The sequence below is a fragment of the Ceratotherium simum genome, chromosome 17, assembly GCF_057802395.1.
Source record: "Ceratotherium simum simum isolate JZ-2026a chromosome 17, ASM5780239v1, whole genome shotgun sequence".
Taxonomy (NCBI): domain Eukaryota; kingdom Metazoa; phylum Chordata; class Mammalia; order Perissodactyla; family Rhinocerotidae; genus Ceratotherium; species Ceratotherium simum.
The window spans coordinates 39,936,907-39,951,543 of NC_141916.1; the positions used below are offsets into that span (position 1 = coordinate 39,936,907).

General features: G+C 36.6%; 1 protein-coding gene across 1 annotated transcript in view; it reads left to right on the forward strand.

Moving 5' to 3' along the window:
- GYS2 (glycogen synthase 2) overlaps window positions 1-14,637 on the forward strand; it is a 53,779-nt gene that overhangs the window by 19,825 nt on the left and 19,317 nt on the right. The window contains exons 5-9 of the mRNA XM_004435439.2: window positions 1,454-1,598; window positions 10,227-10,344; window positions 10,540-10,660; window positions 13,085-13,191; window positions 14,093-14,152. Of these exons, the coding sequence (XP_004435496.1) occupies window positions 1,454-1,598; window positions 10,227-10,344; window positions 10,540-10,660; window positions 13,085-13,191; window positions 14,093-14,152 (551 nt within the window). The remainder of the gene's footprint in view (window positions 1-1,453; window positions 1,599-10,226; window positions 10,345-10,539; window positions 10,661-13,084; window positions 13,192-14,092; window positions 14,153-14,637) is intronic.

Sequence of the window (14,637 nt, forward strand, 5' to 3'; positions counted from 1 at the left end):
CATCTAATGAGTCTTTTTGAGTATTTTCCTCTACATGGTACAGTAATTATTGGGACTGACTCATTGATCGAGTTGGAATCTAATTGATATCAAAGCAGGTGAGAGCACAAGCTTGGAGTCAGACTGATTTGGGATCAATTTAGGGCTCTGCTAAGAAAGTTAATAGGAATGTGACCTTGGGCAAGTTTCTTAACCTCCAGAAGTTTCAATTTCCCCCTCTAGAAAATGAAGATACAATACATGTCACAGTGGTTTATGAGGATTAAATATGACATCGTGCTTAGAAGAGTACCCGACGCGTAGTATTGAAGAGCTTCTTCTAATAATCTTTATTATGAAAAGCGCCCTGCTAACATAATGCCGGAAACTTGATATGCTTTTTTCTCTTAGGCAGTGCTAGTTTCATATGCAGCTATATAAGACATATATTCAGTAACTAAGCAAAATGCAAAAGCCCACAACTGTTGCCAACTATTTAAGTAATTGTTGGAGGTTTGGCTTTTTTTGTTTTTGTTTTACATTAAGATACCCAGAATAACAGATGACTACACAATCTAACCCACTATCTAATTAAAGGAACTGTACACTCCTTGAAATTATAGAGTGGTAGGAGTTATATATCCATGGAAAAGCATTTGTCTTTTCTCTTCATCAGGTTCCCTTTCAGTGAATTAAGGATGATAATAACTACTCTTCCTTTCAGTATCAAGTTTAATGTCATCTTTGTTTCATTGTTTATGGAAAAAAATATGATAAGGACCTTGGTGAAAGGAATTAGTTCAATATTTATAAAATGCGGGATAAATAAAAGTATAACCAAAATACGAAAAAATCAAGAATTCTATGTAATTATAGCAAAGTGGAAATATTTACTTAGGGGGTTAAATAGCAGTTTAGAAGCAGAAATGAAGGAAACAACAGTTTTTAAAGCATAAGTAGCTATGCATTTTAGTAGTGAGTTTAATAAAAATTTATCTTTTGTGTGTGTGTGGTCATAAAATTTCACATAGCCTTGAGGAAAAACAATATGTGAAATATGTGATTTTCGGGCCAGCCCCGTGGCTTAGCAGTTAAGTGCGCGCACTCCGCTACTGGCGGCCCAGGTTCGGATCCCGGGCGCGCACCAACTCACCGCTTCTCCGGCCATGCTGAGGCCGTGTCCCACATACAGCAACTAGAAGGATGTGCAACTATGACATACAACTATCTACTGGGGCTTTGGGCAAAAAAAAGGAGGAGGATTGGCAATAGATGTTAGCTCAGAGCCGGTCTTCCTCAGCAAAAAAAAGAGGAGGATTAGCACGGATGTTAGCTCAGGGCTGATCTTCCTTACAAAAAAAAAAAAAAAGAGAGAGAGAACATTAAAAAAAAAAAATGTGATTTTCTTTTGCTTGTGTAGAAGGACTAGTGTAAGCAAATGTACATGTTTGCGTGTTTTGTTTTGTTTTAACAGTTTAACATAGACAAAGAGGCCGGGGAAAGGCAGATTTATCATCGGTATTGCATGGAGCGAGCCTCAGTCCATTGTGCTCACGTGTTCACCACAGTTTCTGAGATAACAGCAATAGAGGCAGAACATATGCTGAAGAGAAAGCCTGGTAATTATTACCCCTGAATTTGTCACCGATGTTTCAGTTCCAAATGACATCATAGCATGAGAATTTTAAAACAAAAATGCATAAAATAATAGAGGAAAAATCGCATTCACTATTACCGCCCAAATCTTTTTACATATTTTAATTCAGCTTTGCAGTGAAATCAACACTAAGCTATATCTGGAACATAGTAGTGTTCAGTCTGTGCTTGTTGAATAAATGGGCTATGCCTGAAACGCTCTAGGTCTGAACTGGGTTGTCATAATGACTCGGTGGGTATAAGCAAGGTGAGTTGACTTTACTATTTTAAAATGCAAGTCAAGAAAATATCAGAAACTTGTGTGAGACCAACCCAGTCCTACATCTTGTAACATTGCCTCATTGGTCCTGTTTAGTAGAAACTTGCTGTTTTACTTCTCCCCAGACCTTCTTGCCAGTTTTTCTGGGAACAGTCTGCAGACCCATCCAGAGGTTGCAATGCCAAGAGGCATGTTCTTAAAATGTGACCCTCTCACCTGGCCACAGCTGACTGGTCCAAAGGTAGACACTTGACATAAGCTGGGCCAATCAGAATGCTTCCATAGGAAGAAGTCGAAACGGATGAGTCTGTTTGAATGCACTCTTGTATAATAGAAATGTCAGCTTTGAAGCTGTTGGCAGTGTCCATTTTTCTATTATGTTGCATGAGATGCAAAGAAGGTTAAACTACACTGAAGTACAATAAGAAGCACAAACAGACTGAGAGAGGACTTTTTCGACTCTCCACGGTGGTTTAGACCGTAGTTTAAACTAATTCGCGAGGCCCAGCTAAATCTTTGCCATGAGATACTCCAGCATCCTATGAATAAATTCCTTGTTATTATGCTTAAACCAGTGTTAGTGGGTTTCTGTTATTTACAACCAAACCATCCTAATTAATATATCCTCCTTGCTTAATTCCTGTGGTCTTGTCTCCAGTTGTCTTTCTTTCAGATACTAGTTGAATGTCTAGAGGAAGTGTTTCAAGGTGCTAGATAATTAAAAAAAAAAAAAAGAATCCAAGTAATTTGAATAGCGGCAGCCTGAAGATCCCATGCTTTTCTTTTTTCTTTCCAAGGATTCTCTTGGATTCATTTGGAGTCTCACTCTCATGCCTCTGACAGGAGTTTACTCCATCAGTATGCTCATTTCTTTCTTGGATCTTCTTTTTTTCCCTGTTTACAGTATCATTTTCTGTGCTTACAAAAGTGCTTTGTTTTTTCCTATTCTAAAATAAAAATTTCCCTTGAGGCCGCTACCTGTCAAATGTCCACACAGTCTCACCCTTCCTCCTGCTGCCAAATATCTTAGAAGAGTAACCCATAGTTGCTTCTTCCATTTGCTCATAGCACCTTCGCTCTGGCTTCCAACCTCCAACACTTGGCTGAAATTGGTTTTCCAAATATGATCAAATTCAGCGTTCCCTAATTTTTTTATGTTCTTTGACATTGTTTAGCATTTAAGTGTGGTAGATACCTCCATCTTTCCTTACTTTTCATGACACTGTACATTCTAAGTTTTCTCCAAAATGAATCTTTTCTAGTGTTTCTAATAGTTTTTCTGCTTTCTTCTGTCTTTTAAAAGCAGACATTCTCCAAGATCATATTCTGGATCCTACTTTCTCTACATACTACTTTCTTAAATTCTTGTTTTCTTAGGGAGCTGCATGCAGGATAGTGGTGAAAATTGTGGGCTTTGTGCCAAACTGCCAAAAATGATTTTGTGTTGAATATATGTTACTAGCTGTGTGACATTGTGAAAGTTACTTAAGCTCTCTGTGCCTTATCTGCATAATGATGATGATAATACTATCTCTCATCTAGAATTGTTGCAATGATTAAAAGAGTTAATTCATGGGAAAAATTCAGATCAGTGCCTGTCCATTGTAAAGATTCAGAGAATGTTAATGATTATTATTTTGTATGGATCACTGTCTAGGTTTTCTCAAGCATTCATCTCTATTTCTGAGTACCCACAAGCTAACTTTACCTGGAAGTTCTACTAGAACACTACCCTCTACTCCACTTCTGATTAGTGATAGAATCAAGTGGTGGCTCTGATTGAAGTTGTGAAATTCTCTGATGTTTTGTGGCTCAAGAAGGTCAATAGACTTTCAGTAGATCACTAAACACAAAAGTTTTCCCAAGAGCATTCTAAAAAAAAAGGCTCAATAAAGCATAACCATGATTTTGTATTTTCTAGTTATTCTTGAAGTCTTCCCCAATCAAAAGTGTAACCACAGCGACAATGCTGAGGACAGAGCTCCAGAGCAAGAGGCAAATGTTGGCTAGGTCAAAAGTTTGCATGGGATCAGATATTTTTAAGAATATTACTATATATACTAATTGGCAAAGGACTATTTATTACTGTATTATTTTGCTTTGACCATGAATTCAACTCAAATTTATTTCTGATGTTAAAAAAGATGATATTTTGTTTAAAATATTGGAGAGAGGGCAACATTATAAAATTATTAATTACAAATATGCAACTTAATACATCTACTTTGAAACTTAGCCAGCTTGGTGGTCTAGTGGTTAAGATTCAGTGCTCTCACCACCATGGCCCAGGTTTATTTTCTGGTCTGGGAACCACACTACCCATCTGTTGGTTGTCGTATTGTGGTGGCTGTGTGTTGCTGTGATGCTGAAAGCTATGCCACCTGTATTTCAGATACCACCAGGGTCACCCATGGTGGACAAGTTTCAGTGGAGCTTCCAGACTAGGAAGACTAGGAAGAAGGACCTGGTCACCCACTTCCAAAAAAATTGGCCATGAACACCTTATGAATAGCCATGGAGCATTGTTTGATATAGTGCCAGGAGGCGAGAGGATGGCGCGAAAAGAGTGGGCAGCATTCAGCCCTGCTGTACACGGGGTTGCTAAGAGTCGGAATTGACTCCAAGCACTAACAACAAAGAAAATAATGTACATCAAAATGAATGCCCTTATGAATTATATACTGAGAATTTTTATTCTATGTTGAAGCAAAATACTCCCAAACAAAATATTCCCTCTGAAGAATGCCAATCCCCCAGCAGCTTATGATTCACACATTTACTATAAAATCACCCATTGTCTTCCTTTCACTTTGGTCTTTTGGATTTGTGAAAAATTGAAGGCACAATTCTGTTCGGAACCATCTGATTTTGTTCAGAGATGTAAACTTTACAAAGAGAATCAAAGTCCTTGTAAGAGTATTTTGATTTGGTTGCAGAACTGTACCATCTGTCCAAACTTCACAATTTGGATATTTCTTAGAAAATATGGGGTTTGTGATGTCATCTTAGAAAAGTGTCATATACATGACACTAAATTTGATATTATAATGTCAACAAAACAAAATAAAATGGTCTAGCCAGTGAGTGGTTTCATGGGGTTTTGCCAGAAAGGTCACCGGAGTCCAGTGCTCCTGTAGATTTTTTCAGACACACTAAGCACTGCTCTATACCCCATTCCAGTGGTTGCAGAGAGAGTATTTTGCAAGAATATTCATCTTGAACTGGTATGACTCTCAGTCTATTAAATGAAATTTAGGAAATTTCTAACAGTCCACTTTACATGATGTGAGATGATGTAAATTATTCACATGACAATGAATCCCTGGAGTGTCTCCTGCATTCAGAATATTCAGTAAAATTGTTCAAAATTCTGTAGAATATTTTGACAGTGCATCTATATATCACCATATGCATAAGACAGGTATGGTGTGTTCAGTTATGATACAGTAAGCTTCATTTTTTCAGCTAGTCCTTGGCCCAGGTTGTTAGAATCATATTCCTTCTTCATGATTATAGTGAGTAATCACATAAGCGATGTCACTGGAAGCTATATTCTGATTATATATTCTGGATTGCTCCTTAACAAAGTTGCTTCCACTTATTACAGCAAAGAATGATACAAGAGCCTCTTGGTGAGAAGTCCCAGTGGACTTCAAACCAGGAGAATAAACTTAGGACAAGAAACCATCCACAGATTTCCCAGGGTGATCTCTGAGAAACTAGAAAGGTACAAAGAAGGAACAGAGTCATTGCTTTTGGATTTAGTCATTGCACCAATATACTTCCAGCTTAGACCCAGAACATGAACTTTACCTGGGGAAAAAAATTGAAAGAAAAATGTGAGCAAATAGTCCTCAAAGCAGCTACCTGTCTCTAGTGAGATGTACGTATCGTGCCAGTACCAAAACCTGATGATAAAACAGGGCTCTGTGATGACAACATATGCATTGTAAATAAGACACCGAAGCAGCATTCAATTCCTTTTTCGTAGAAAGATCTTAGTTTTCTTTTATGCTATCAACAACTGGTAGCCAATAATGCTATTTTACATGCCCGAGCAACCATATCTCATCCTTAGTTCAGAATTTTTGAGCAATTAGACTTTTCCAACTATATGGAGATTCTATTTTCTAGAATTTCAAGTATGGAGCAACATTTCAATAATATAATATGGAAATTATTCATTCATCCAACTATTAATTTTTTTTTTTGAGGAAGATTAGCCCTGTGTTAACATCTGTTGCCAATCTTCCTTTTTTTCTTTTTTCTCCCCAAAGCCCCAGTAGATAGCTGTATGTCATAGCTGTACATCCTAGTTGCTCTATGTGGAACGCCACCTCAGCATGGCTCGATGAGCGGTGCATAGGTCCACGCCCAGGATCTGAAGCGGGAACCCCTGGCCACCGAAGTGGAACCTGGAAACATTAACAGCTACACCACTGGGCTGGCCCCTATCCAACTATTAATTTTTAAATACTGCTTCAAGCAATGGGAAAGAGTAAGTGGATAAAACCATGTGGCTACTTTCACAGAGCTTACCTTCTGAATAGAGGAGGCAGGCAACTAACCAAATACTGAAATAAACATGTAATATGTCATGGGTAACTAGTGCTATGGAGAAGAGTAAAGCAGGAAAGGGAATAGGGAGGGTAGAGGTACAGGTGATCGGCAGTTATGTTTTTGTTTTTTTCTTTATGTAGGGTTCAGAGAAGTCCCCCTTGATTAGGTGAAATTTAGGGGAAACATGAGACTTAAGGCTTCATCTATACAGGGGATACCTACATATCTGGTATCCAAGAGAGAAGAAAAAGAAACATGAATTAAGAAGTTACTGTCTTAGACTGTTGCAACAATTCTGTGAGCTCTATGAACATCCAAGATAAGGAGCTTGCAATCCAATTTTTTTGCCTGCTCCAAAAACCAAGCAAGAGGTTTTAGATTACAGTAGTTCTGGTTTCCACAATGCAGTTGTTCTTCAGTTTCTATAACGTTTTTCCTTTAGAAAATACTTTTCTTTTACTGAATTACTTCATTACCTAGAGGAAAAAGAGGGATTCCAGAGTGCTGGATTACTATATATTATTAAGAATATCAACTTTCTTTTCTTATTTAAAACACATCCATGTTGTAAAGGATTTTTTTTCTACTCAAATTCTGAATTTGCTCTGTTTAAGGAAATCCCTATTGTGTGGTCTTAGTGGGAGGTAGAACTCTGCCTTCCATCACCAAAACCAAAGGAAGACAAAATGTGATTTTTTTCCTGTTTCCAAGCAGGTAGGAAGCAAATGAGAGATTCAGAATGAGCCAGTCAGATGCTCCTGCCCAGGACTTTGAATGATGAGAAAACAGTGCAAAGAGGCCAAGGCAGTTGGAGAATATACATTATCATCAGTGGCAGGGCAAAAGCTAACAAAAAAATAGCAAAGTGTCTGTTTCCACACATTCTTACCAATAATGAATTTCTTATACTTTTAGTCTTTGCCAATTGGATATGTAAAAAATGTTATAGTGTATTCACTTGTCTTTGAATACTGAGTTTTAACATTTTCACCTGTTTGTTTGGCATTTGTATTTAATCTTCTTTATATAGCTATGCATGTTTCTTTTCTATTAGGATATCTGTCTTTTTTCTTATCAATTTTTAAGAGTTGTACACACACACATACACACACATATCTATGTCTTAAATGTCAAATATTGCTTTTTTTCAGTTTGTGGTTTGTCATTTAATATGGTTTTTAACAGTTTTGCAATTATTGACTTTGAGTCCGTGTTAATGCCCTAATATGAACTCTAACCACCATCTTTTAGTCAACAGTTTCCCTTTATGTTGGCATTACCTAACCTCAGAAAGATGGATGACACCGATATTATCTTCTACTTGGGAACAATGGCAAGACATGAGTAATCGATGTTGCTTCCAAGGAGAGTAAAATAATTGGGTGATAGAAGTAGAAGGGAGATTTTTCAGGGTATATATTTTGAATTTTTGAAATTTAAATGATGTGAGTATATTACGTATAGGTAATATACTAACTAATCATACTTATATAACTAATTTAATTAATGAAAATAAAATTCAGAGCAATACCAACTATGGAGTGGAACTGCTCACAAACTGAAGATACCCTTACCAATACAGCAAACATGAAAAGATCTTTTCAAACACTGTGTGTAATGATTAGATTCTGTATAAATATTTTTACTGGAGAGACAAAGCTACAATTTTAATTATGTCACTATGTAAGTGTGTCCATATGATCCCATATCTATCAATGAGGCATAAAAACATTTTTTAAACCTAATGTCTTAAGCCACGTAGGCAGTGGTGTGCTGGAACCAGCTCATACTGGCTGACAAGAGCCAATTACTAAATTTCAGGAAATTTGTGAGTTGGTTGCTAAACACAGATCTTATTAAAAATTAAATTATATAAGCTTAATTAAATACTGTACTAGAAACAAAATTAAATATTCAAAAGACATCACTTCTTAATTATTTTACTACATTTTACTATAATCTATATTCAGGTTATTTATATCTACTGCATTTATATGGTGGAAATACTATATAATGGTATAATAGTATTACTGCGTATCTCGTCTCAACTCTGTATTCACATTAGTTGCTTGAAATCAGTTATAGTGGGAGTATTTACACTAGGGAAATAGGCAAATGCTACAAATAAAGTCTCTCTCTTTCTCTCTCTCTCTCTTTTTCCTGGAGTGATAGACGCCACTGTATGTAAGCCTTTAAGTGTGAGATTATTCTGTACTATAAATATGGATATTGGAAGACCTCATTGACATAACTCTTTAGGCTAATAAACTGAGACATATAATTTCAAGACACATCTTTTAGTTTTAATTGTTTGTGAAGCAATGAGAAAATTTCAGAGGAATTAAAACTTGTAATAAAGTGGTATTCATATACATTCTCACCCTCTATATCTTTTTAGACAATATAGCTGCCTGACACAGTGGATGAAGGTGGAGACCCCAGAGCTAGGCTGCCTTGGTTTTAAGTCCTACCTCTGTTACTTGGCAGTTACTTGATCTTGGGCAAATGACCTCTCTGCAGGCCAGTTTCTTCGTTTATAAAATGTGGACAGTTACAAGAACTTACTTCATATGATTTTATGAAAATTAAATTAATATTTTCAAATACAGTAGAGTCTGGCACAAAGTAAGCCCTATATAAGTGTTACAGAAAGATAAATACACTGTAAGAGGGGATTGTCATATTATCCTGATCACACTATACAGTTCATCTGGGAATTATCCACATGAAGGCTTTCACTGGAAACCTTGGCAACCTAAAATTGACTGCTGCGGCAAGATGTGTAAAGGAGTATGGCAAATGCCCAGTTACTTAGTAAAAACTCATAAAAATCAGCAGTTTTTTTGTCACAACAAATGACCAAGAAGCCAGGGTTGAGCTTGTGGAACTGTTTCAAGAGAATAGCCTGTGAACTGTAAAATATTCTTCTAAATGTTGGCATACTTACAATTCTAGCTCAAATCTCCATTGCCATGTGCTAAATTTTTTGACACAGCTTCTTTTTTTATTACTTTTGTTTTTACTGCTACTAAATGCAATAACCCATGTATTCAACTCAGTAGGTAGGTCTCATCTTGTACTCTGAATAGTCTCTATCTTTCTTGTCACAGACCAATATTCTGGAAAACAAAAAATGTCTTCCCGCCTGAGCAGAAAAGTCTTCTGGGCAGAAAGAATCAGTTGTGTACTAGAAATAAAGGGCTGCCTTTCCAATTTTCCAAATAGACAGAACATTGCCCACATGCTTGGTCAAAATAAGATGACAAGAGGTAGTTCAATGTACAACATGGTTAAGGACACAGCACATGGGGGTCAACTGCATGGATTCCACTTTTACTTACACTTGTGTTCTTGGACAGATTCCTTAATAACTCTTTGCCTCAGTGTCAGCCTCTGAAAATGCAGATAAGAGAACCCGCTCCGTTGGTTGTTGCAAGGATTACAAATTACATTGTGAGGTGTTTACAGCAATGCTTGCTACACAGTAAGCAGTCAATAAATGAAAACTATAATAATCATTATTTTTGCTATTAATTAGACTGACTGTTTCAATTGCACCAATCACTCAATTGGTCAGTTGTTTTGGTCTGGTACCCTTGATTTCCTATTTCAACAGTTTATTGTGAAGTTTTATGAATTTTAAATTCTATGGTAGTCAGAAACTAGAAATGTTAGTAGACAGCTAACTTTATAGATTTAAAAACACTGTTTTTCTACAATGGTACCCTCTCTCAAAAAAGAATTTTCATGATGAGTTTATTTTGCTTTCCAGATGTAATCACTCCAAATGGCTTGAATGTTAAAAAATTTTCAGCAGTACATGAGTTTCAAAATCTGCATGCCACGTACAAGGCCAGGATCCAAGATTTTGTTCGAGGTCATTTCTATGGGTATGCTTCCCTTTATTAAAAAAAAAAAAAAAAAAAAATCTAGGATGTGGTTTTAGGGATCTATGGTATAGAGAAAACAGGATTGTCGTAATAAATGTTTATCTTTCCCAGCCTTCTTCCTACTTTAACAAAATTCATTTGTACATTTTGTTGTTGTTACTTTATTTAATTTGAAACTGTTTTGTTTTGTTTTAGTCATCTGGACTTTGATCTTGAAAAGACTTTGTTCCTTTTCATTGCTGGGAGGTACGAGTATTCAAACAAAGGAGCTGACATCCTCCTAGAATCCTTATCCAGGCTGAATTTCCTGCTGAGGGTAAGAAAGCTCTAGGATGCGATACAATGCTTTTATCGGAGGACTTTCTTCTGTGGGAAGTAAAGCACTTTCTGACTTCTTAAATAGTTTTCAAAAGAATATACGATTTTTGAAGACTTAAAATGACAACCTTACTCTAAAAATGGCTTTGGTCTTTCAAGTTACATATTAGGATTGCTACATTGTTCACTTGCGTATTTGTCTATATTGTCAGGTATTTTATTTGAGAGAGCCACAAGCTTATCATGTCCTATGTGTTATGTTTTAAGATGACATGATAACATTCCTTTTTCCCCCCTGCAAGAGTTTATAATCAATTGAAAGGTAAATATAGAGAAATCAAGCAAGTGGGGAACAAAATTTCACCTTTTTTAAAACTGATAAAAACCATAATAGAAGATGTGGCTTCAGTATATGGCACCAATAGGCTTCCTAATACTAAATCTTTGTATTGGACTTAGCCGTATAATCACAGGCAGCTCTGGCCATCACCATCCTTCCCCAACCAAAGCAGGCCTTTGAGGAACACGTACCACATGGCTGACAACCACGCAGTTGCTTTCTGTAGAACAAGGCAGACACACACAAACTCTGTTCCTCCCCCAACTCACCAGTCACGCCTCCTCTCCAAGACTTAAGAGTCTCTCAAACTGTGAAACTAAGAGATGTCCCACCACATGGAAACATGAAGGAGGAGAAAGGAAGTTCCCACTCCCAACAATGTGGAATCAAGTTTTGCTCAGGAAAGTGGGACTTAAAATAGGTTTTCAATTAATCCAACAATCAAATCTGTGCAAATAGAAGCAACTATAGAAAATGGTACCATGTCAGAGCTACTGAATAAGCTATTGGCTTATATTCTAATCCTATCACAAAAAAATATAGAATAAATAACAGTAAAATACTCACAGGAAACGAGTGTAAAATTTCAACCTTATTGAGATTCTGAGGCCATCTAAACTTTCCTAAGCTCTGTACTGCTCTCCAGCTAAATTTTTATTTCTTGGACAATAGATTTATCCTTGCCTTAGAGCAGACATTACACTAAGTATGCTAAAAGATTTACTTAAACCACATTAATAAGAAAGTGATACATTGATAAAAACCCAAGTTTGTAAAATAGGACTAAAGACCAGAAAAATAACAATCTCATTTCACAATATTTCCTAGTATGTATCTATTCAACAAGCTTTATAGATGAACTCACAACTATATCAAACATGTATCATGTTTAGGGACATTATTAATCAATTTATCCATACATTTATTAAATATTCACTTTATTTTTAGATGTGAATAAAAAGCCAATTGCTATTATTCTAGACATCAAAGATAATTACAATACTTGGAGAAGTTAAAAGAAGGCATTCTCTTTCCATAAAGTACTTTTATTCTTTAATAGCACATTGGCTACTCCTGGAGTGAGTTTTCTATTCTATGGCTTCTGAGGATTTTTTGAATAGAATGTCAAGCCCTAGAGTGCAGAGGCCACAGATTAGATGGTAAAGTGCCCCACACTCAGGAGATAGTCAGTCATTTCCAGAATACATGAGCATTCATCTGTTCATGGTTTTGAGTGAGTGCATGTTTTCATTTCCACAGCTGTTTGATATGTCATTTCCTTCTGAGAGATGCTAGACCAATGATACTTGTAGGAAGAGGAAAACAAAACATAGATTTTAGAGTCAAAAAACACCAGTTTGAGTGCCAGCTTTGCCAATAACCTGTTGCAGGAGTTCAGACTCATAATGAACTTCTCGTCCCTCTCTTTCAACATTAGTAAAGTGAGGAGAGTGATATCTATTGTGCGAGGTTATTACATGGATTGGGTTAAATTATGTATTTAGAGCACCAAGCACACTGCCTGCCACACCAAGAGTGCTGAGCATATGGCTGAGCATATGCTTGTTCCTTTACTTTAAGGCTAAAAACCAAAATGCAACATTCTGAGACTCAAGACATTCAACAGACAAATATAAATAATCTATTTGGGCAAATCAATGTGAATAAGCTAGAAAAAAAGAATAAACCAAAACTAAATCCTCATTAACTTTCCAATCTGAAATTTTACGGAACGAATTTTAGCTTTGTCATATTAGCTCACATTTATGTTACTTTTTTAACTACCAAAAAGCGCAGTGATATCAATAGCAATTGCTATATATTTTAGATGATCAATGCCTTGAAAATATTTTATGTCTGAATTTGCAAATTGTTAATTGACAAATATTTGTAAGTCATATTTATATTAAAATTTCTGAAAAAGCCTCAGGAATGTGAGTATAATTTCTCTGTGAATCATAAGTAAGAATTCTTTGTACCTAAACCTATTTTAAAACACTATTTTTTCAAAGTTTAAGGTCCATCTGTCACACGTTTTATCTCTGGTAGTTGACGCTGTTGTGTTTTCTCCTCCCTCATTAGATGCATAAAAGTGACGTCACTGTGGTGGTGTTTTTCATTATGCCTGCCAAAACAAATAATTTCAACGTGGAAACCCTGAAGGGCCAGGCAGTGAGAAAACAGCTCTGGTAATCTCACAGCTTGTCAATGTTCTCAAGCAATAAGTGTAAAGGGGTTTTTTTACGTGCATGATTTCTGATATATTTCCTTGAACTTTTTTTTCCTTAGGATTATTATGGCACACATACTACCTGGTTCTTCTCTCATTGTGCTACTATGTTAGATTATGTAATGCCTATAAAACTGATACAATAAAAAACTTTGAAATGAGCTACCATTTATCCTACAGAGGATAAAGCCTCTGTAGAAATCTTTGAAGACAGATTGAATTTTTTTTTAATTTTTATTCTGGAAATTTAAAAACATATGCCAAAGTAAAGAGATTAATATAATGACCCCCTACATGCCCATAGCCCAGATTCAACAATTATCAATGAATTCCCAATCTTGTTACAGCTTTACCTCCATCCACGCCCACTCTCTGCCCTCTGCCCTCCTCTGATTATCATCAAGCAAAAAAATGTTACACTCTCTGGGCTGCTCAGGATGTTCTGCTGCCTCAAGTCTGGAAGTTTTAAGCTAAATTGGCAAATAGGAAATAATAGAAGAGGTTATACAAAAGAGACCTGTAATTTCAAAGAATGCACGGACGGGGCGCGCCCGCTGGTGTAGCGAGTCAGTTCGCGCTGTCCGCTTCTGCCCCGGGGTTCACCGGTTCTGATCCTGCGCGGACTTACCGCTCATCATGATACACAGCTATGTAATGGGGCTTTGGAGAGGAAAAAAAAACAAGAAGAGGAAGATTGGCAACAGATGTTAGCGTAGAGCCAATCTTCCTCAAAAAAAAAAAAAGTGCTAGAAATTAAAAAAAAAAAAAAGAATGCACTGACAAAACAGCAGCATTGTCATGGCAAATAAAAATGTAAAATTGTGACACTGTGTAAATTATAAATCTTTGTATTCATACAGGGACATTGCACATTCTGTGAAGGAAAAGTTTGGAAAGAAACTCTATGATGCATTATTAAGGTAGGTGCTTGGAATATTGAACATTTCAAACATCTGGAGCTTCACTATTCAAAGTTAACAATTTAGACACCATATTTTGATCCAAATATAAAGGAATTAATAGGCTTTGAAGATATATTACATCATGTGAGCAGGTTTTGTTTTATCCTTCATCTGAGGAATACTTGTAGACATGTGCAGATGAGAACATATTTGTATATGCAGCTAGGTTCTAATTCAATGGAAATCTCATTAAGGATTAATATATCAATCTGAAGCTGGGGGAGATTTTCGTGAGATTTTAAGTCAAAATAGATACTCACTTAGGGTCCGGCCGGGTGGCACAAGCAGTTAAGTGCTCGCTCTCTGCTGCAGCGGCCCAGGGTTCGCTGGTTTGGATCTCGGGCGCCCACTGACGCCCTGCTTGGCAAGCCATGGTGTGGCGGGGTCCCATATAACATATAAAGTGGAGGAAGATGGGCATGGATGTCAGCCCAGGGCCGATC